Raw genomic sequence first — 16727 nt, forward strand, 5'->3', positions numbered from 1 at the left:
CATGCGGTAACACTAATTGACTTTGTGTTAATCATCATTTTTGACAAATTAGTTTGTATCAATATCATAATTGAAAGAAAAAAAACTAATTAACTTTATGTAATAGTTTTTATTTATTTATTCTTGACACAAAAAATACCAGAAAGAAATAAGTGAGAATTCTGGATACAGCTTCTTAGCTATCGCAATACGTAATTGCGAGAGAAAATGATGACTAGGTAACAAAGACAAATCCTATTTTGCACCAATAACACCAAATGAAAATATCTGCCTATGGAACAAATGCATAAAACAACCATCTTCCTATAATACGATTATCAATTAATTTTTTTCAAAAATCAAACCATATCAAAAGAAAAATAAAAACCACGTACAAAACCTTTGAAACAAGATCTTTCATTTCCTGCTATCACACAAAATAAAAAAGAATAACTATATTGAATTGTTAAAAAAATCCGCAAATATAATTATGGGGACATGTTAAGAAATTCAAAGTGGCGTATAATTAGCATGGGAAATGGTGATTGAATTGTTGGTTGACTCCAATATTCCAATATTCTTAATTCTTATGTTAGTCTCACTCTCACACTTCACATCTCTCTCACTCTCACATTTGTGAGGCTTGTTAGACTTTTAAAACGGAACTTTTCTCCTTCTGATCTGAGGGTCCAATTTAAATATGATATTCTAAATTAAAATACATTAGCAGGCGAATCTTTGATTTCCCTTCCTTTAATTTGTTCTCTCTCTCTCTCTTTTTCTTCTTTTCTTTCGGAAATTAAAGAGCCCCACTATGTATTTGTTATTTCTACTCATCATCACTCTATAGAATTTCTTTGGCCGTTCACAAAAAAAATAAAATAAAATAACTCATCATCACTCCATAGTACAAAGTTTTAACCAAGAGTGTAAGTGGGTTCATCATGTTGGGATTCGAGACAAATTCAGATCGATTGAGAAAAATTATGTTAAACCCAATTTATAGACACATATTGATCTAATTGTTTGGGATGATAAATCAGCACCAATTAAGTACAGTTATCACTTTGAAGAGAAATATTATCGGACTGTCCTGATCTATTTCAACACTTTTTCCATTTCTTTTTTTTTCTCCATAGAACTAGCTAGTCATTTTTTTTCTTCATAAACCTCAACACCACACTCTTTTAAATACACTCTCAACTATTAGTTAAATTTTGTTAAAGATACAAATTTGATGAATTTCACTTCTTAATTAATGAACTCGATCTATTAATAATAAAATATGTGTTAAAAAAATATTTGAAAAATATATTGTTAACACTTCATTTAATTATTATTATCACATCACATATATATCTCCCTCATCAACTTTTCTTGGCCTTAAACTTTTTAGTTGTGTTGTGTATATCCTTGGCCTCACCCTAGATAACAGCCTCTTGCAACGTGCAATGATTGCCATAATGGGATCATATGGTCCCAAGAATAAATTACAGCACCCTTCAGTTTCACAAGAGATTATGTACAAAGCTTTTGCTTCCGACACTCACCCCTCTTGTTAAATACCACCGGAACACAGCTTTCTTCTTCTTATTGGCTCCTCCCCCTCTCCCCTTTTCCTTTGGGAGTACACAAACAAGTATTTAAAGACAAGTACACGTTCAAGGAATCTTGCAACTTTTCAACGAGAATAAGGAGCAATCTTTATTACTTTAAGGATTTCTTTAATTCAATAGGATGATTCAGCTTCAACTACGCCATAGATTTCATAAAAAAAAAAAAAAAAAAACAAGTACGTCAAAGAGGACGCTTTGTCTACCAAAGTATTGAGATAATTAGCACCGAATCAAACTAATGAAGCTTTGTCTACGCCATAGTATTTCACATTTCATATATTAAATATTCCTCTGTCGGAACTCAAATCACTGAACAAATTAAAGTTGTACTAGAAACGTGACACATAATTTATACTAATTTTTTTAGCAACCATAATTTATATATACTCCATATGTTTTTATGTATAAGACTCAGTTCCTTTTTCAGGGATAACACTCAATTATCCAATTTATCAAAATTAAAAAAAATATTAATTTAGTTGATAATAATAAATTTATCTTAAATTTATAACTTTTTTCAAAACTATCATTATAATTAATATTTTTCTCTTTTCTATTTGTTTATCAATACATTATTTCTCTTCTTTAAATTATGAATATTTCTAATCTAAAAATAATTAATACAAGGAATATTATAAATTAAATCTTATAAAACAAAATAAAGATTATTTCAAACTTAGGTCTTATAGTAAATGGGAAAGGAGGGAGTACTTCCTCTATTTTTTTTTATAAGCCAAAAAATTTGATTTCACATTTATTAAGAAAATTAGTAAACTTTATTAAATGGTGTCATTTCTAATTAAAAAACAAACATATTTTAATATTAAGTATAAATATCCTATTAAATGAAGATTATTTGAACATAATCTCTTCAAATGAAACAAAAATGATTAAAATTTGCTTATAAAAGAAAACAAAAAAATTGTGTTTTTTCTTTTCTTATAAAAGGCAAGGGAGAGTATTGATTATATGAGTTTAATTTAGATATATGTTCGGGTTTTTTTTTACTAAACCAAGTGTCACATTGGTTAAAAATAATAATGGTAAGATAAAACTGATAACTGAAAGGACACTTTTCACCATTTGAACTAGTCTTGGGGTTGAAATGACCATCTACATTGACGAATCCAAGACTCGAAGTCAGTGAGTAAAAAAAATTTTAAAAAAATATTATCATATATATGAAAATAAAATTTAAAACAAAATGAAATTTCTAACCAACTAAAGTATAAAAGGAACATAAGAAAAAAAAAAACTAGTCAATAAATTATAAAAATTGAAGAGAGAAAGGTCTAAGGGGTGCATAAAATAACATTACTACCTATATTCTTTTCTCTCAAACTTAGGGGGTGTGCACTTGCACCCCCTCAAGATAACTTGGGTCCACAAGTGTGGTCATTCACCATATTATTTAGGTGCAAAATTCAAAAAGTATTAGGTGTGAGAAGGTGTATTAATTAAGTTAAGTCCAAATTCATATTTTATGATAAAATGATAAATAAAAAAAATGTCAATAGTAAAATAAAGAAAAAAAAGTGTATACACCAACAAGGTGTGATATGATTGGTAAATAACCTTTTATATAATACGTGATTATGAGTTTGATTTCTGGCTCGTATGTATAAAAAAATTATCTATCTCTTAAAAGAAATATTTTACTAGTTACAATCATCATTTAATTTTCTTTCTTCTCTAAATTGAATGGATTACAATGAGTAATAGATTGCACAATTTTTTTCATCCTTTCAATTTTTAAAACATACCAAACTATAGAAGTAAAAAAAAATAAAAATTCTTCTGTCATTCCACTTTTTAGAATATACTAAACAATGAATTGCTCCATCTCTCTTCCCTTTTCTTTTCTTAACCAAACATAGGTTTTCATTATACCACATAATAATGATGTTAAGGATTTGAGTTTTAGTATCACTATGAAATAAAAAGATGAATTTCTATATAGAATTTTAACAAGTAAAAGATAAAAGAGTTAAAAAGGAAATACTCTTTATATATACAACTTTTTATACCTTTTGTTATACTTATACAGTACTGATATAAGAAAAAGAATACTATCAACAAAGTATAAGAAAAAGAAAGAAAAATATTTATTGAGTAGTGCATATCCATTATATTTTATCGTATTAGAAGAAAGTTTGATAAAAAAAAATAGTTAATAGAAATAGTGTGTAAACATTAGTCAAAGTGAAACCGAGCATGCATCATGCATGGTACCCACAGCTATTTGAAAGCTACCTAAATAGATAAGACTGATGTTATGGCAATCAAACCTAACTTTGACTCCCATGTGCTTCATAAACAAAGTGATTTGAGGAATTGAAGTTTCCTAATACCTAACTTTTGTCCATAAATAATCCATAATAAAAACGAAGACTATTGATAACTCAGCATAATAAAATTAGGACTTTGTGATCACAATGTAGAAAAATTCTAGCAATAACTACACTGCACCAATCCAAAGTTTCCTTGAACGTCAACAATATCCTTTTCAGTGGATTAGGACCGGAATGTACAGCCATCTATATAACGAGATGCTTTCGCATTGGGTTTTGATTACTGATTCCGGATTTAGGAATTTAAAAAAGATTTAAGCAAAAAGAATACTGTTTTTAAAAGGCGTTATTTTTTATTTTTGATAAAAAAAAATAATAAAACCTTCTTCACTTATATTATTCTATTTAAGATCAACAAAGTATGACATGATTGATAAATAAACTTATCATTTAAATATGTAGTCATGGTTTAATCTCTAACCCATGAGTATGAAAAAACACATTTTGATTTCATTCTCTTAAATTAATCTTACTGCTTTAGAGGATTAGTCAATGGAGGGATATTTGGTTTTAAAAAATATTATTCTATTTAAGCAATGGATATATAGCCCTTAGTTTCGATAACTAATTAACTATACAAATAATCTACCTACCAAAAAATTAGATTTTATTTTGACGAAATTGCTGATTTGAATCTTATGGAGCATATTTCCATTTCTTTATGCCAAACCACATATCTTGTTATATAGCGACACTGTGTTTGTTCATTAGTTGCATTTATACTTTATTTTTTCTTTCAAATGGGCCCGAGTATGTTTATTTTGTCATTTATAGACAAGAAAGCAACACTAGGAAGCTCAAAATGAATAATGCTACATAATTATATTATTTATAAATAAAATATTTGACCAAAAAATAAATAAATAATATATTAAATAGAAATAAAAAATTTAGTATTATCATATAAGTATAGACAGGTAAAAATTTTATTTAAGATAATGTCAAATACTTAATTTTAATGCGTTTAAACTATGATTTATCACTTCCTAGGTGACTATTTTTTTTTCTAATTTAACAATTTCAAAATATTTTTTGTTGCATTTTTTAAAAACAAGATTCAAAATAAACTTACTGAAAATATTAAAAAAAAAATTATTCACACAATTAGGAAAATTATTAAAATCAAACTGGGGTGATATAAATTATTCTTTGTTATAATAATCCTTTAAAGTTAGTTAGTTAGTTTTATAAAAAATGTCACTTGATTATAAATTTGTTTCTATTTTCAAAAGCATTTGATAGAAAATAGTAAAAACAAGACTGTTGTAATTTCTATTATTCCCAATATAAATCTTTAGCAAAGAGTGTAAAACTCATGGCACACCATATTCTAAAATAGAAAGAAAAGAAGCTCGAAAAAGAAGACGAAAGGAATGTTTCTCATTACTCAATTCAATCATGAATACAAATTATATACAAGAGCAAGAGTTAGTTAATAACGAACTAACTGACAACTATGATAGCTAAGACAATTAAAGCAATTATAACTACTTTAACTGAAATGAGAGAGAAGGCTAATATCCCTCTTCAAGCTGGGGAATGAATGTTATTCATACCCAGCTTGGAACAGATAAAATGAAAAACACCAAGAGCTAAAGCCTTTGTGTAAACATCAGCAAGTTGTTGTGCTGAAGCAATAGGCAAGAGCTTGATCAAACCCGAAACCAGCTTGTCATGAACCAAGTGACAATCAATCTCAATATGCTTGGTTCTTTCATGGAAGACAGGATTAGCTACAATGTGGAGAGCTGATTTATTGTCACAGAACACCAAAGCAAGCTTATGAATAATACCAAAGTCATGAAGCAAATATGAGAGCCATTGAATTTCACAAGTTACAATAGCAAGGGCACGATATTCAACTTCAGAAGAACTTCTTGCGACTGTGGCTTGCTTCTTAGATTTCCATGATATAAGTGATGAACCAAGATAAACAAAAAAAACCAGTAATGGATTTCCTAGTATCAATACATCCAACCCAATCAGAATCACTAAAGGCTTTGAGTTGAAGCTCACTGGTAGAAGGAAAGAAAATACCCAAACCAAGAGCAACTTTAATGTATTGAAGAATACGATAAAGAGCCGTGTAATGAGCAGTAGTAGGAGAAGCATTGAGCTAACTCAGGTGTTGAACGACAAAGGTGATATCAGGTCTGGTATTTGTAAGGTATATTAACCTGCCAATTAAGCATCTATATGAAGAAATTTGTGAATCAAAAAGCAATGATATAGAGGATTGATGCAGTCTGGTACAATAATCAAAAGGAATAGAAACGGGCTTGGAATTTAACATATCAGTATCGATGAGAAGATCCAAAACATACTTTCTTTGACAAATGTTAATACCAGAGGTTCCACGAGCAACTTCAAATCCAATAAAATACTTCAAATTACCAAGGTCTTTGATCTTAAAAGTGTCATCCAGTAATATGAGAAATAATAGAGAGATCATTCCTACTCAGAACAATATCGTCAACGTAGACCAATAATGTAGTGAATGAATTTTCTCTTTTGAAAGTAAAGAGAGAATAGTCAGCAGCAGACTGTTTGAAGCCATGAGCCACAAGAAAAGTAGATAATCGAGCATACCATTGACGACTGGCCTGTTTCAACCCATAGAGAGATCTTTGTAACTTTCAAACCTGACCAGGTTTAGTAGATTTCATACTTGGAGGTAGAACCATATACACCTCTTCATTAAGATCACGATGAAGGAATGCATTATTGACATCAAGTTGTCTGATAAACCACTTATTCGAAGCAGCGAGTGCCAACAAAAGTCGAACTGTAGTAATTTTGGCTACTAGAGAAAAGGTATCTAAATAGTTCAGACCTTCAATTTGGGTATAGCCCTTAGCAACCAAGCGAGCCTTATATCGTTCAATAGATCCATCTGCATTATGTTTGATCTTGTACACCCATTTGCAACCAATCACATTTTTATGTTGAGGAAAATCAGTAAGCATCCATGTATGATTCCTTTCTAAAGCAGAAATTTCATCATGCATAGCTCGAACCCATGAATCATGTTTACATGCTTCAATATAAGACTTAGGCTCATAATTAGCAGAGACATTAAGAATAAAGCTGTGATAATGGGAAGAGAGCTTGTTATAGGAAATCACAAAGGAAATAGGATGTTTGGTGCCTGGATGATTGGTGATAGTGGTAGATGCGAAACTGGTTTGATAGTCATTGTATTTGATGGGTCTGGTTCGAACTTTGTCAGTCTTACAAAGGGAATGTTCAGAGGAGGTGGGTTATGTATATGGTTGGTCAACAGATATAGGTTCAGGTTGAGGAGGTAAAGGTGTAGGAGAAGGGGAATCTATAGGAGAAGAAAAGGCTTGTGGATTATGGGTAGTGATGGAAGGGTGAGCAAGGATGGTAGGATCATTAATGTTGAGAATGGAAAAGGGAAAGCAGTTCTCATAAAAAATGACATTTCGAGACACTTCAATGGTTCGTGTATTGAGATTGTACATAATGTATCCTTTCTTGTGGGATTTAAATCCCAGAAACACACAAGGTAAGGCTCTAGGATCCAGCTTTTTTCTGTTAGCACTGAGAGTGCTAGTGTAACATAGACAGCCAAAAACTCGAAGTAAATTAACATCATATAATGCAGAATATAGTTTTTGATATGGGGACTCATTTTTCAGAAAAGGTGTAGGAATGATATTTATTAAAGTAGTAGCATGAAGTAAAACATAGGACCAAAAAATGTTTGGAAGGTTATATTGAAACAAAAGGGCCCGAGTTACATTAAGTAAATGTTGATGTTTTCTTTTGACAATCCCATTTTGTTGGGGAGTTTCAACACAGGTTGTTTGATGAATAATACCAGTGGCTTGAAAGAAATAACTCATGATAAATTCGGCACCATTATTTGAGTGAATAGCTTTAACTTTTGTATCAAATTGTCTTTCAACAGATTTAATAAAACCTTGTAAAAGAGATTGAGTTTCAGCTTTAGAAGACATTGGCAAAACCCAAACAAATCTAGTATGATCATCAACAATAATAAGAAAATATTTATGACCATGTATAGTAGTGGTTGAACATGAACCCCAAATATCAATATGTATTAAAGCAAAGGGAGAAAGAGAATGAGAACTGCTAACATGAAAAATCAATTTCTTTTGCTTGGCTTTGTGACAAGCATCACAAATAATCTCTTTGACAAAATTTAAAATGAGATAATATTGTTTCATGGCTAACATTCTTTCATTGGATAAGTGTCCTAATCTGCAGTGCCATATATCAATGAGTATTTTATTACAAGAATTGACATAATTGGAGGGATTGAGTATAGCAAGGGATGTATTGTTGTGATGGCTAGAGGTTGACTTGAGTTTGTACAAACCAAATTCAACATCAACTGTACCAATCATCCTCTTGGTGGAGATTTCCTGTATCGGGCATTTATTAGCCAAGAATACAAGCTGATAATGCATGGAATTAGTCAATTTGGAAATGGAGATCAAATTGAAATTGAAATTAGGTAGATACAACTCATTAGTCAGAACAAGAAATTCTGAAATATGCACAGTCCCAGAGTATCTAGCAATCAATTGTTCTCCATTAAGGATGCTAACAGTGATGGGAGAAATCTGTTTACACTCACTATATAAATCAAGGGAAGATGCAATGTGATCGGTAGCCCTCAAGTCAAGAAGCCAAGTATTGAGATCAGAATCATTGTTTATGGTGCAAACTATAGGTAAAACACTTCCTATAACAAAATCAATTTTAAGAACTATACCAAGTTGATTGATATGGGTTGTCTGTGTAGAAGAAGAAGATCCAATGGTAGATGTCTGTTGTAGCAAACTCATTAGAGCTTGCTATTGCTATGATGTCAATTTCATTTCTGAATTTTGTCCTTCTTGAATTGTAGTTGCTGCTGCTGAATTCTCATTATTCGTTGATTATGTAGTTGTGTTATTGATATTAGCACCGAGCGCCTTGTGCAAACGATGTCCTGGTGGATATCCATGTTTCTTGAAGCACTTTGTCTCAGTGTGGCCAATGATACCACAGTAATTGCACACTTTGCCGTTTTTGTCAGCATTTGAGCCTCTACCATTACCATGAAAAGTTCGATCTCTTCTTCCTCTATTCGATGAAAAATTACTTGGATAACCATTCTTTTTCCAACAATCTTCAACAAAATGTCCATTCTTCCCACAATAGCTACACGGATTTCTAGAGTGAGAAGCACTAGTAGCATTAATCAAGCTGAGATTATTCATATTAACAGTCCCATTGAATTGTCTTTCTTGTTGAGTAGCGTACGAGAAAACCTTATTAATTGAGGGAAGAGGATCCATCATCAGTATATTGGACCTGACATTATTCTACTGATCATTCAATCCTCATAAGAACTGCATAACTTAATCTTGTACCTTCCTTTGTTTCACAATTACAAGAGCATCACATAAACATTTTTTAACACAGCTACATATTGGATCTAGTCTATATGATTCTAATTCATCACATATTATTCTTAATTTCGTATAGAATTCTGTAACAGAGACATCACCTTGTTTGACAGAAGCAACTTCCTACTGTAATTCTGAGATTCTCAACAAATCACCTTGTGAATATCTTGATTTCAGATCTCTCCAAATGTCAACGGCATTATCCAGCCACAATATACTCTGTCTGATTGAAGGTGATACCGAATGTATCAACCACGAAACCACCATATTGTTGGAACGTTTCCATGTAGTATGAAGAGCATGATTAGGCGTTGGTTGCGGCAAAGAACCATCGACAAACTCCAGCTTATTTTTCGCACTGAGTGCAGTAGACATTGACTTGCACCATGAGTTATAATTTGTGGTCTCAATAAGAGGAGAAACAAGTGAGATTAATGGATTCTCACTTGGATGCACATAATATGGACTGTGAGGATTGAGTGAATCCTCTAGTGCTGAAGGATTGGGTGAAGCCATGGGAGAATTGAAACAATGCTTGTATCGGGAAAGAACAAAGAGTGTGCATAGCAGAGCTCTTCAATTGAAGAGCTCTAATACCATGTAAAACTCATGGCACAACATATTCTAAAACAGAGAGAAAAGAAGCTCGAAGAAGAAGACGAAAGGAATGCTTCTCATTACTCAATTCAATCATAAATACAAATTATATACAAGAATTAGTTTATAACAAACTAACTGACAGCTATGACAGCTAAGACAATTTTAAAGGAGTTATAACTACTCTAACTGAAATGAGAGAGAGAAGGCTAATACAGTTATAACTACTCTAACTGAAATGAAATGAGAGAGAAGGCTAATAAAGGGATACAAAGTAAAAATTACTAATATATACTTTAAATTATTTATAAATAAAAGACATTTATCAAACCAAATAAACCTTTATTTTTTTATATCCTATTTGCAAATCACAATGTGTGACATTTTGCTATGTGAAGGGGCACACATATAGATTTTACTCATCTAAAATGAGTGCTACCAAATTGAGATTACAAAATGCATTTGTATATCATCATTAAAGACTGTTTAGTTTTGTTTTAGGGTTTAATTACAAAAACATCGCATTATTCTCACTTTGTTTCCTATTTTCAAAAGTATATAAAAGAAATAGTGAAAAAATAAACAACACAAGTTATTTTCATTGTTTCCAATACAAACTTTCAAAAACCAGAAACAAAGTAAACATGATTTGACATTTTTGTAATTAAAAATAAAAATAGAAAACAAAAGACGGAAAACAATTTTGTCAAATCAAACACCCCTTTTGATTTTTTAATCAATGGTTATAATTATTCTTTTATCCTTTAAAGTATACTCCCTTGTTTCAGAGAGGAGCTAAATCCCACATATAAATATATCTTCAGTTTAATATAATATGCTATCAGAGTATAATAGTGGAAAGTTAGCTAGCTACTGCCTACTAATATGAACACAAGAAAAAAAAAACAAAGAAGTGATCCAGATTGCCTCTACCAAAATTTTGCCTCATTGACAGAAGAAAGAATGGCTCATAAATTTGAGGAGTCCCAGCTAGCATAAACAGCATCAATTAATTTTTCATGCAATGTGACACCAGAGCATGCAATTATGCCTCTGTCAAGACCTTCCAAGTACATTCCCTTTGAAAAGTCCAGAGGACGCCCCCCGGCATCAGTTACCACACCACCAGCCTCCTCAACAATAACAACGCCGGCAGCATGATCCCATATCTTCTCCTTGTAGCCACACTTTGCGAATTTCATGAATATCTCCGCGTCCCCCCGGGCTATTGCTGCGTATTTTACCATGCTGTGCACACGCAAGGGCTGTTTTCTGTACCAGATTTTGAAAGGGAAGAATGATTCAATACCAGCAATGATTTTCAAAAGAGAAAAATATAAATTTCATAAGCTCAGATCCAATTTGGAAAGAAATTGCAAACATGGAATTTCAGAGAACAGAAAATTAAACCTTTCACCATAACACTTGCTAACAATGAAACCATGGAATGATAGAACTAAAACAGGCTACAAGTAAAGTGTCTGGTTCAGAATTCCCTTCTAGAAATGCATTACAGAATTGAGCCTTCTAGCTTTTTTTTTTTTTACTGTGAAGTTACTTTGAAGTTAAAGTTCAAAATAAGTGTATAAAAATAAATTTAAGATATTTGGCAGCTTTAGCTTAAAACCTTCCTTAAAACTAAGTTTTTATTTCTCTGTCCCACATTGAGTAGTTCTGGTCTGGATGAAAGGGAGAGGGAGGCTAAAGTATGCAACTTATCTTTGAAAGCTAGTTCAGTTAGTTTTTTATTTTTATTTTCAAGCTACTTTCCCCTTTTTCTTTTATAAAAAATAAAGTCCTTAATTTTTAAGAGCTTTTCTTCAGAATTCAGATGTGTTTGGCCTAATTTCTCCTTTTAAGGAAAGAAAAACTAAAAAAAGTTGAGCCAAACACTACCTAAAGCTTTGTATGATAACTTAGTATAATCGTCAATATACAAATTCAGTTATAACTTTCCAATGTTTCCAGTAAAAATATTATACATAAACGACAAACCAATTTCTATGATCAGTAGATATGTTGTGCAAGAATTTTTTCCGCTCCTTAAATTCCCATTAAAGTAACAAAAATTACAATGTATGGCTGTTTTTTTATATTCTCTTCACTAATTCTAATTCTATATATAAAACTGACTAATTTCTACTTGTAGTGACCCTATTGTTGGTCCAGAAATGGTTTCTGTCAAGGCAGTTAAATCCTAAACCTTTTAACACCATCCTTACATTCTAATGCACTTATATGGAAGTACTTTAAGTTTCAGTCAATTTGCGAATGAAATAGGTCCAAACTATTGACATTTTGATAGAAAAAAGGGGGAACATTATACCTAAGTCCCACACTGTGAGCAAGCCCAGCTGTGAATGAATGGTTTGAGTTTGCCCTTTCCACTGGTTCACAAAGAGTTGCCAATGCCGGATCTTCAATCGAAGAAACACGAATAAGTCTAGCACAATTCGGCCATTCTAGCATGTTATCTCCATCAATTAATGACTGCAGCCATGCCTCACCACTGCCTTTTCTTGCATACAATACACATCCTTTTCCCCCAGTATCAGGAGTTGTTAGAGATGATTCTGGCGTTGTTTGATGATGCTGGTAATGATAACTAAGCCATTCTGTCTTTACTGGGTAATTAGGACACCCCAGAACTCCAAGAACAACTTTTCCATCCTCAATCAGAGCTAGAGCAACAGCATACTGATCCCCGCGTACAAATCCTAATGTGCCATCAACAGGGTCAAGCACCCAATATCTTCCCCTGGAGCCTCCAGTTGAGTTGCAACGGGCAATGGCCTCAAGAACTTCAGATGTCCCTAGAGTTGTCTCCGGACTTTGAAAACCGTACTTGGATGCAAAAGCTAAAGACTCATTCACAGTATTCACAACAGCTTCCAGTAAGCTTGCTGATTCATCCTTGGAGATGGTTTGTATGTCTTCTTCGGCAATGATTGACACATTTTGAACCCCGAAAATTTCTGATAGTAACCAACTAATAGTTGCTTGAACACTAAAGTCTTCTCATGCAGAGATATGAAATGAAATAATCAGTCAATTAACTGTGAGCAATATTTGCACCAGAAACAAAAATTTTGAGCACCGTGCATTTATATGCAAGGATAAAATGGAGCAGACTACTATAGTAGATTAAAATATCTCCATTTCCAATACGACTGATTTGTTTCATGGCTATAGGAATATAAATAAACTAGTTTGGTCTGACTGCAAAATTGTGAAAATTAATAATATCTACTAGAGAAAGAAAAAGACAAAAGTGTTGTTAGCTCCACTTTGTAGAAGCAAAAATGTGCAGTACGTTAGAGCTTGGATCTTTGAACTGTCACTAATAACAAAAATGAAAAAGTCACCACCTTATGAAGTCCCGTATAACAGGTTTAACAATTTCTATATAGTCACAACTTGGAAATGATAAGTTGACATTCAAACATTGCTCAGTCATATGTTCAATCAAAGTAAAATACCAAAAAATCTAAATGTTGATAAAGCTAACTTTATATTTAACTAAAATAAAATAAAAATTAAAACCTTCCAGCTGCAATGTTAATATGATTTACGCCAACTAGAAACCAAACATAAAAAAAAAAAAAAAAAATGTATACTGCCATCAAAACAATGTGGCACCATGAAATGAAGGGAAAAATACACCTTGTCTGCAATATTTCCAAAGAGTCACTTGTAATCCATACTCAACTTATTGGATTCTCCTTTGCAAAAGATTCATACCTTATTCTAACAATAAAACAAACCTCCTGGCATTATATACTGGCTAGGCCTACTGTGCAATCAGCTCATTTGAATGAACCATTACAACTATCTGCAACAGTTTTTGAACTGCTGGATTAAATTTCTTTCTAAAACAAAAAGTTTCTCTCTGAAAGTTCAATTTATCCCAACCATCTAGATACTTTCAACTACTGGTTGCACAAGTCCAGCAGTTAATTGCATCACAGATTCAATGGTTTGCTTTAACACAGAAAGCATCCAAGATGAGTTTGTTGGGGGGCCGATACAAGGTTTAACATTTACTATAATAATTTGTGATGGAAAAATATATATATCGAAAGCTCCTGTCCAGCCGGATGATAATGGACAAACAATATATTTCTTTCTTCTGCATTAAAATGTTAAGTGCACTATGCAATAGGGTAAGTGGATAATCACACCAGAAACTTTTCAACTAGGCCAGAATGCTTATGTGAATTTACAAACCGCTTATGCATTTCTGACTGTTTATGATTACGAGTCTAAGATCAAGGAAATCTAATCCTGTAAGAACCATCATACAGATTTGGTGTAAACTTAAAATAGATATGTACAAAAACTTTCACATAGTTTCAACCACCAACCTAGATGTATAATTATCATGCATCTGTACACCCACTACATTTATCTCGTAATATAAATGATGCCACAGCCTAAAATTCCTGGTATGAAATAGCTTATTACTATAAAATCATTTGAGTATTTACCTAAAAAAAGATTTGGAGATAACTAGTTCATGATATAGTATCATAGCCTCTATGATGTAGTTAGGAGTTTAATCCTTTCTGCCCTAATTCTTATAAATAAAAGTTGAATTTGAGTATAAGGTAGGTCGGCTTATGCATTGCCAAGCCTTTAAGTCTGAAAGATTATTTGAGAGGGAATGTGTTAAATATAAAACCAAACATGAGCTTTCATCTAACAACTTAGGCTTTAGAAACAGCTGAAGTTTCTCAAGAGCTTTAATGGAAAAGTTCACCAACAATGTTAAAGAAACAAATACTCAAGCTCCAATGAACAATGTACTTTTCTCTAACAAGTTGTTTTACATTTTATGGTCCCTTACCATGGCCACGACTATCTTCTTGGTTTTATTATAGATTATATAATACAGCACATAAGATGAACAAGCAGGTGCAGAGTGGATGCTGAAATCATAAATCTATAAGACACACACAATGCAATTATAATGACACCATTAACAAAGAACTAGGATAAATGGAGAGATTCTATTATGATTCCAAGATCAAATTAATGTATTAAATCATGAAGATGAAAAAAACAATGCTATCAGATAATCTGCTTAAGAATTATCCTAGCACTTCAGTGTCCAGTCAGAGCTCCAAAAAAACACAAAACAGACTTCAGCAAAGAAATAGAAAAGGAATAGAAATCCTCATGATAGAATTTTAGGGTCTGTTTGATTCTCTTCTCACTTTATCATTTTAAAAACTGTTTTTAGAACAATTTTGCACTATTTAGCAATAAACTTCTCATCCAAAATCTATTAAGTTTTGAAAATTGTTTCTGAAACAAGTGTTTTGAAAACCAAAAACAGCTGGGAGATGCTTTCTCATTTTTCTTCTCCTGTTTTCATCTTGCTCAACCTTTACCTCAGTTCTACACTCTGCTATGTGGCATGCATCACCCTCCACCAACTGTGTGATCAACCTTGTTTAGTTGCATTTTGAAAATTGAAAACAATCTTTGAAAATAAAAAATCAAACGTGCCCTTAGAATCACAATTTAAGCTAAATTATTACCCACTAATGATTTCAGCCTCACTAAAAAAACAGAATACTTCACTGGATTAATTTCGAAACTGGTCCATCATAACACACTTCTATAGTTTACAAAGCCAAGAGAAAATTTTGCCCACCCCACATAAATCTTGAATCTGCATTACCCATTAAAGATTTAAATTTCAATGGTTCCCAGGATTTTGATCCAAACGGGCCATCCTATACTTTACAATACTCATAAAAACGAAGATATTTTTTACAACCTCATTCGATTCCTCGTACCAAAAAAACCAATCTTCCTAGCAACTATCATCACATGATGATTCAAATGCACACTTTCCCACAACACCCAAAAACCAAAAAAACAATAAAAAAGATCAAACCCAACATCAATTATTAAATTCATTCACACCAACGCCATTTTCAAGAAAAGAAATTAAAAAAACGGCAAAAGGGTACATTTAAATTGAAATTAAAATTAAATGCAAAGTACCTGCAACAGTAACGGGAGAATCATCATCCTTGGCTAGAACGTGATCATTGGTGGTGGCAAGGAGCCTCTCCTGCACCCTCCCGCAGAGAGCACACGCCACGTGGACCACCCTAACAGCCACCTCCAATTCCTTCGCGTACTTGTCCTCCTCCATAGCCAAAAACACACGCACGCTAACGTCACGTGCCTCGGTTTCAGAATCGGAGAATTCTCACGTGCCCAGAGGGGGAGGAAGAGGAACGCGAGACTCGAGTTGTTGAGTCGCTCCTACATGATGATGGTGGTGATGGGGTTTGGCTTCGCAAGGGACAACAATGGCATCATTTCCCAAAGCAGAGAAAAAAAGTGATTTTGAAACGTGGGGTGGATCTTTCTCGGAGAAAAAGATGAAACGAAACACGACCAAAGTGCTGTGTTGTGTTGTATGGTGTCTGGGATTTGGTTTCTCTGAATTGCACTGTCCATGATAAAACATAAGCACAAATTATATGCACATGCGAACTTCAATATCTTTTCTCATATGTATATCCACATTTAATGCTACCATTATCTTATCTAATATTATAATTTTAAAAATATTTTTTATTTAATTGAGGTATTAGTTTATTGATTTTTTTATCTTTTATAACAAATTCCAACCAAGGGTAAGTTAAAAATATATTTTTTAAATTAAAATTAATACAATTAAATATGATATTAACTTTTTAGACGTGTGTTATATTTTT

The 16727-nt window shown here is 32.3% G+C and overlaps 1 protein-coding gene across 1 annotated transcript; it reads right to left on the minus strand.

Moving 5' to 3' along the window:
- Positions 1 to 10796: 10796 nt before the first annotated feature.
- Positions 10797 to 16482, minus strand: LOC114416906 (PAP-specific phosphatase HAL2-like). The gene is made up of 3 exons (XM_028381945.1): positions 16003 to 16482; positions 12314 to 13001; positions 10797 to 11259 (listed from the first exon to the last, which is right to left on the minus strand). Exons 1-3 carry the CDS (start codon positions 16154 to 16156, stop codon positions 10956 to 10958), a joined length of 1146 nt encoding a protein of 381 aa, XP_028237746.1. The 5' UTR covers positions 16157 to 16482; the 3' UTR covers positions 10797 to 10955.
- Between the last annotated feature and the right edge of the window lie 245 nt (positions 16483 to 16727).

This window comes from Glycine soja, chromosome 6 (assembly GCF_004193775.1).
Source record: "Glycine soja cultivar W05 chromosome 6, ASM419377v2, whole genome shotgun sequence".
Taxonomy (NCBI): Eukaryota; Viridiplantae; Streptophyta; class Magnoliopsida; order Fabales; family Fabaceae; genus Glycine; species Glycine soja.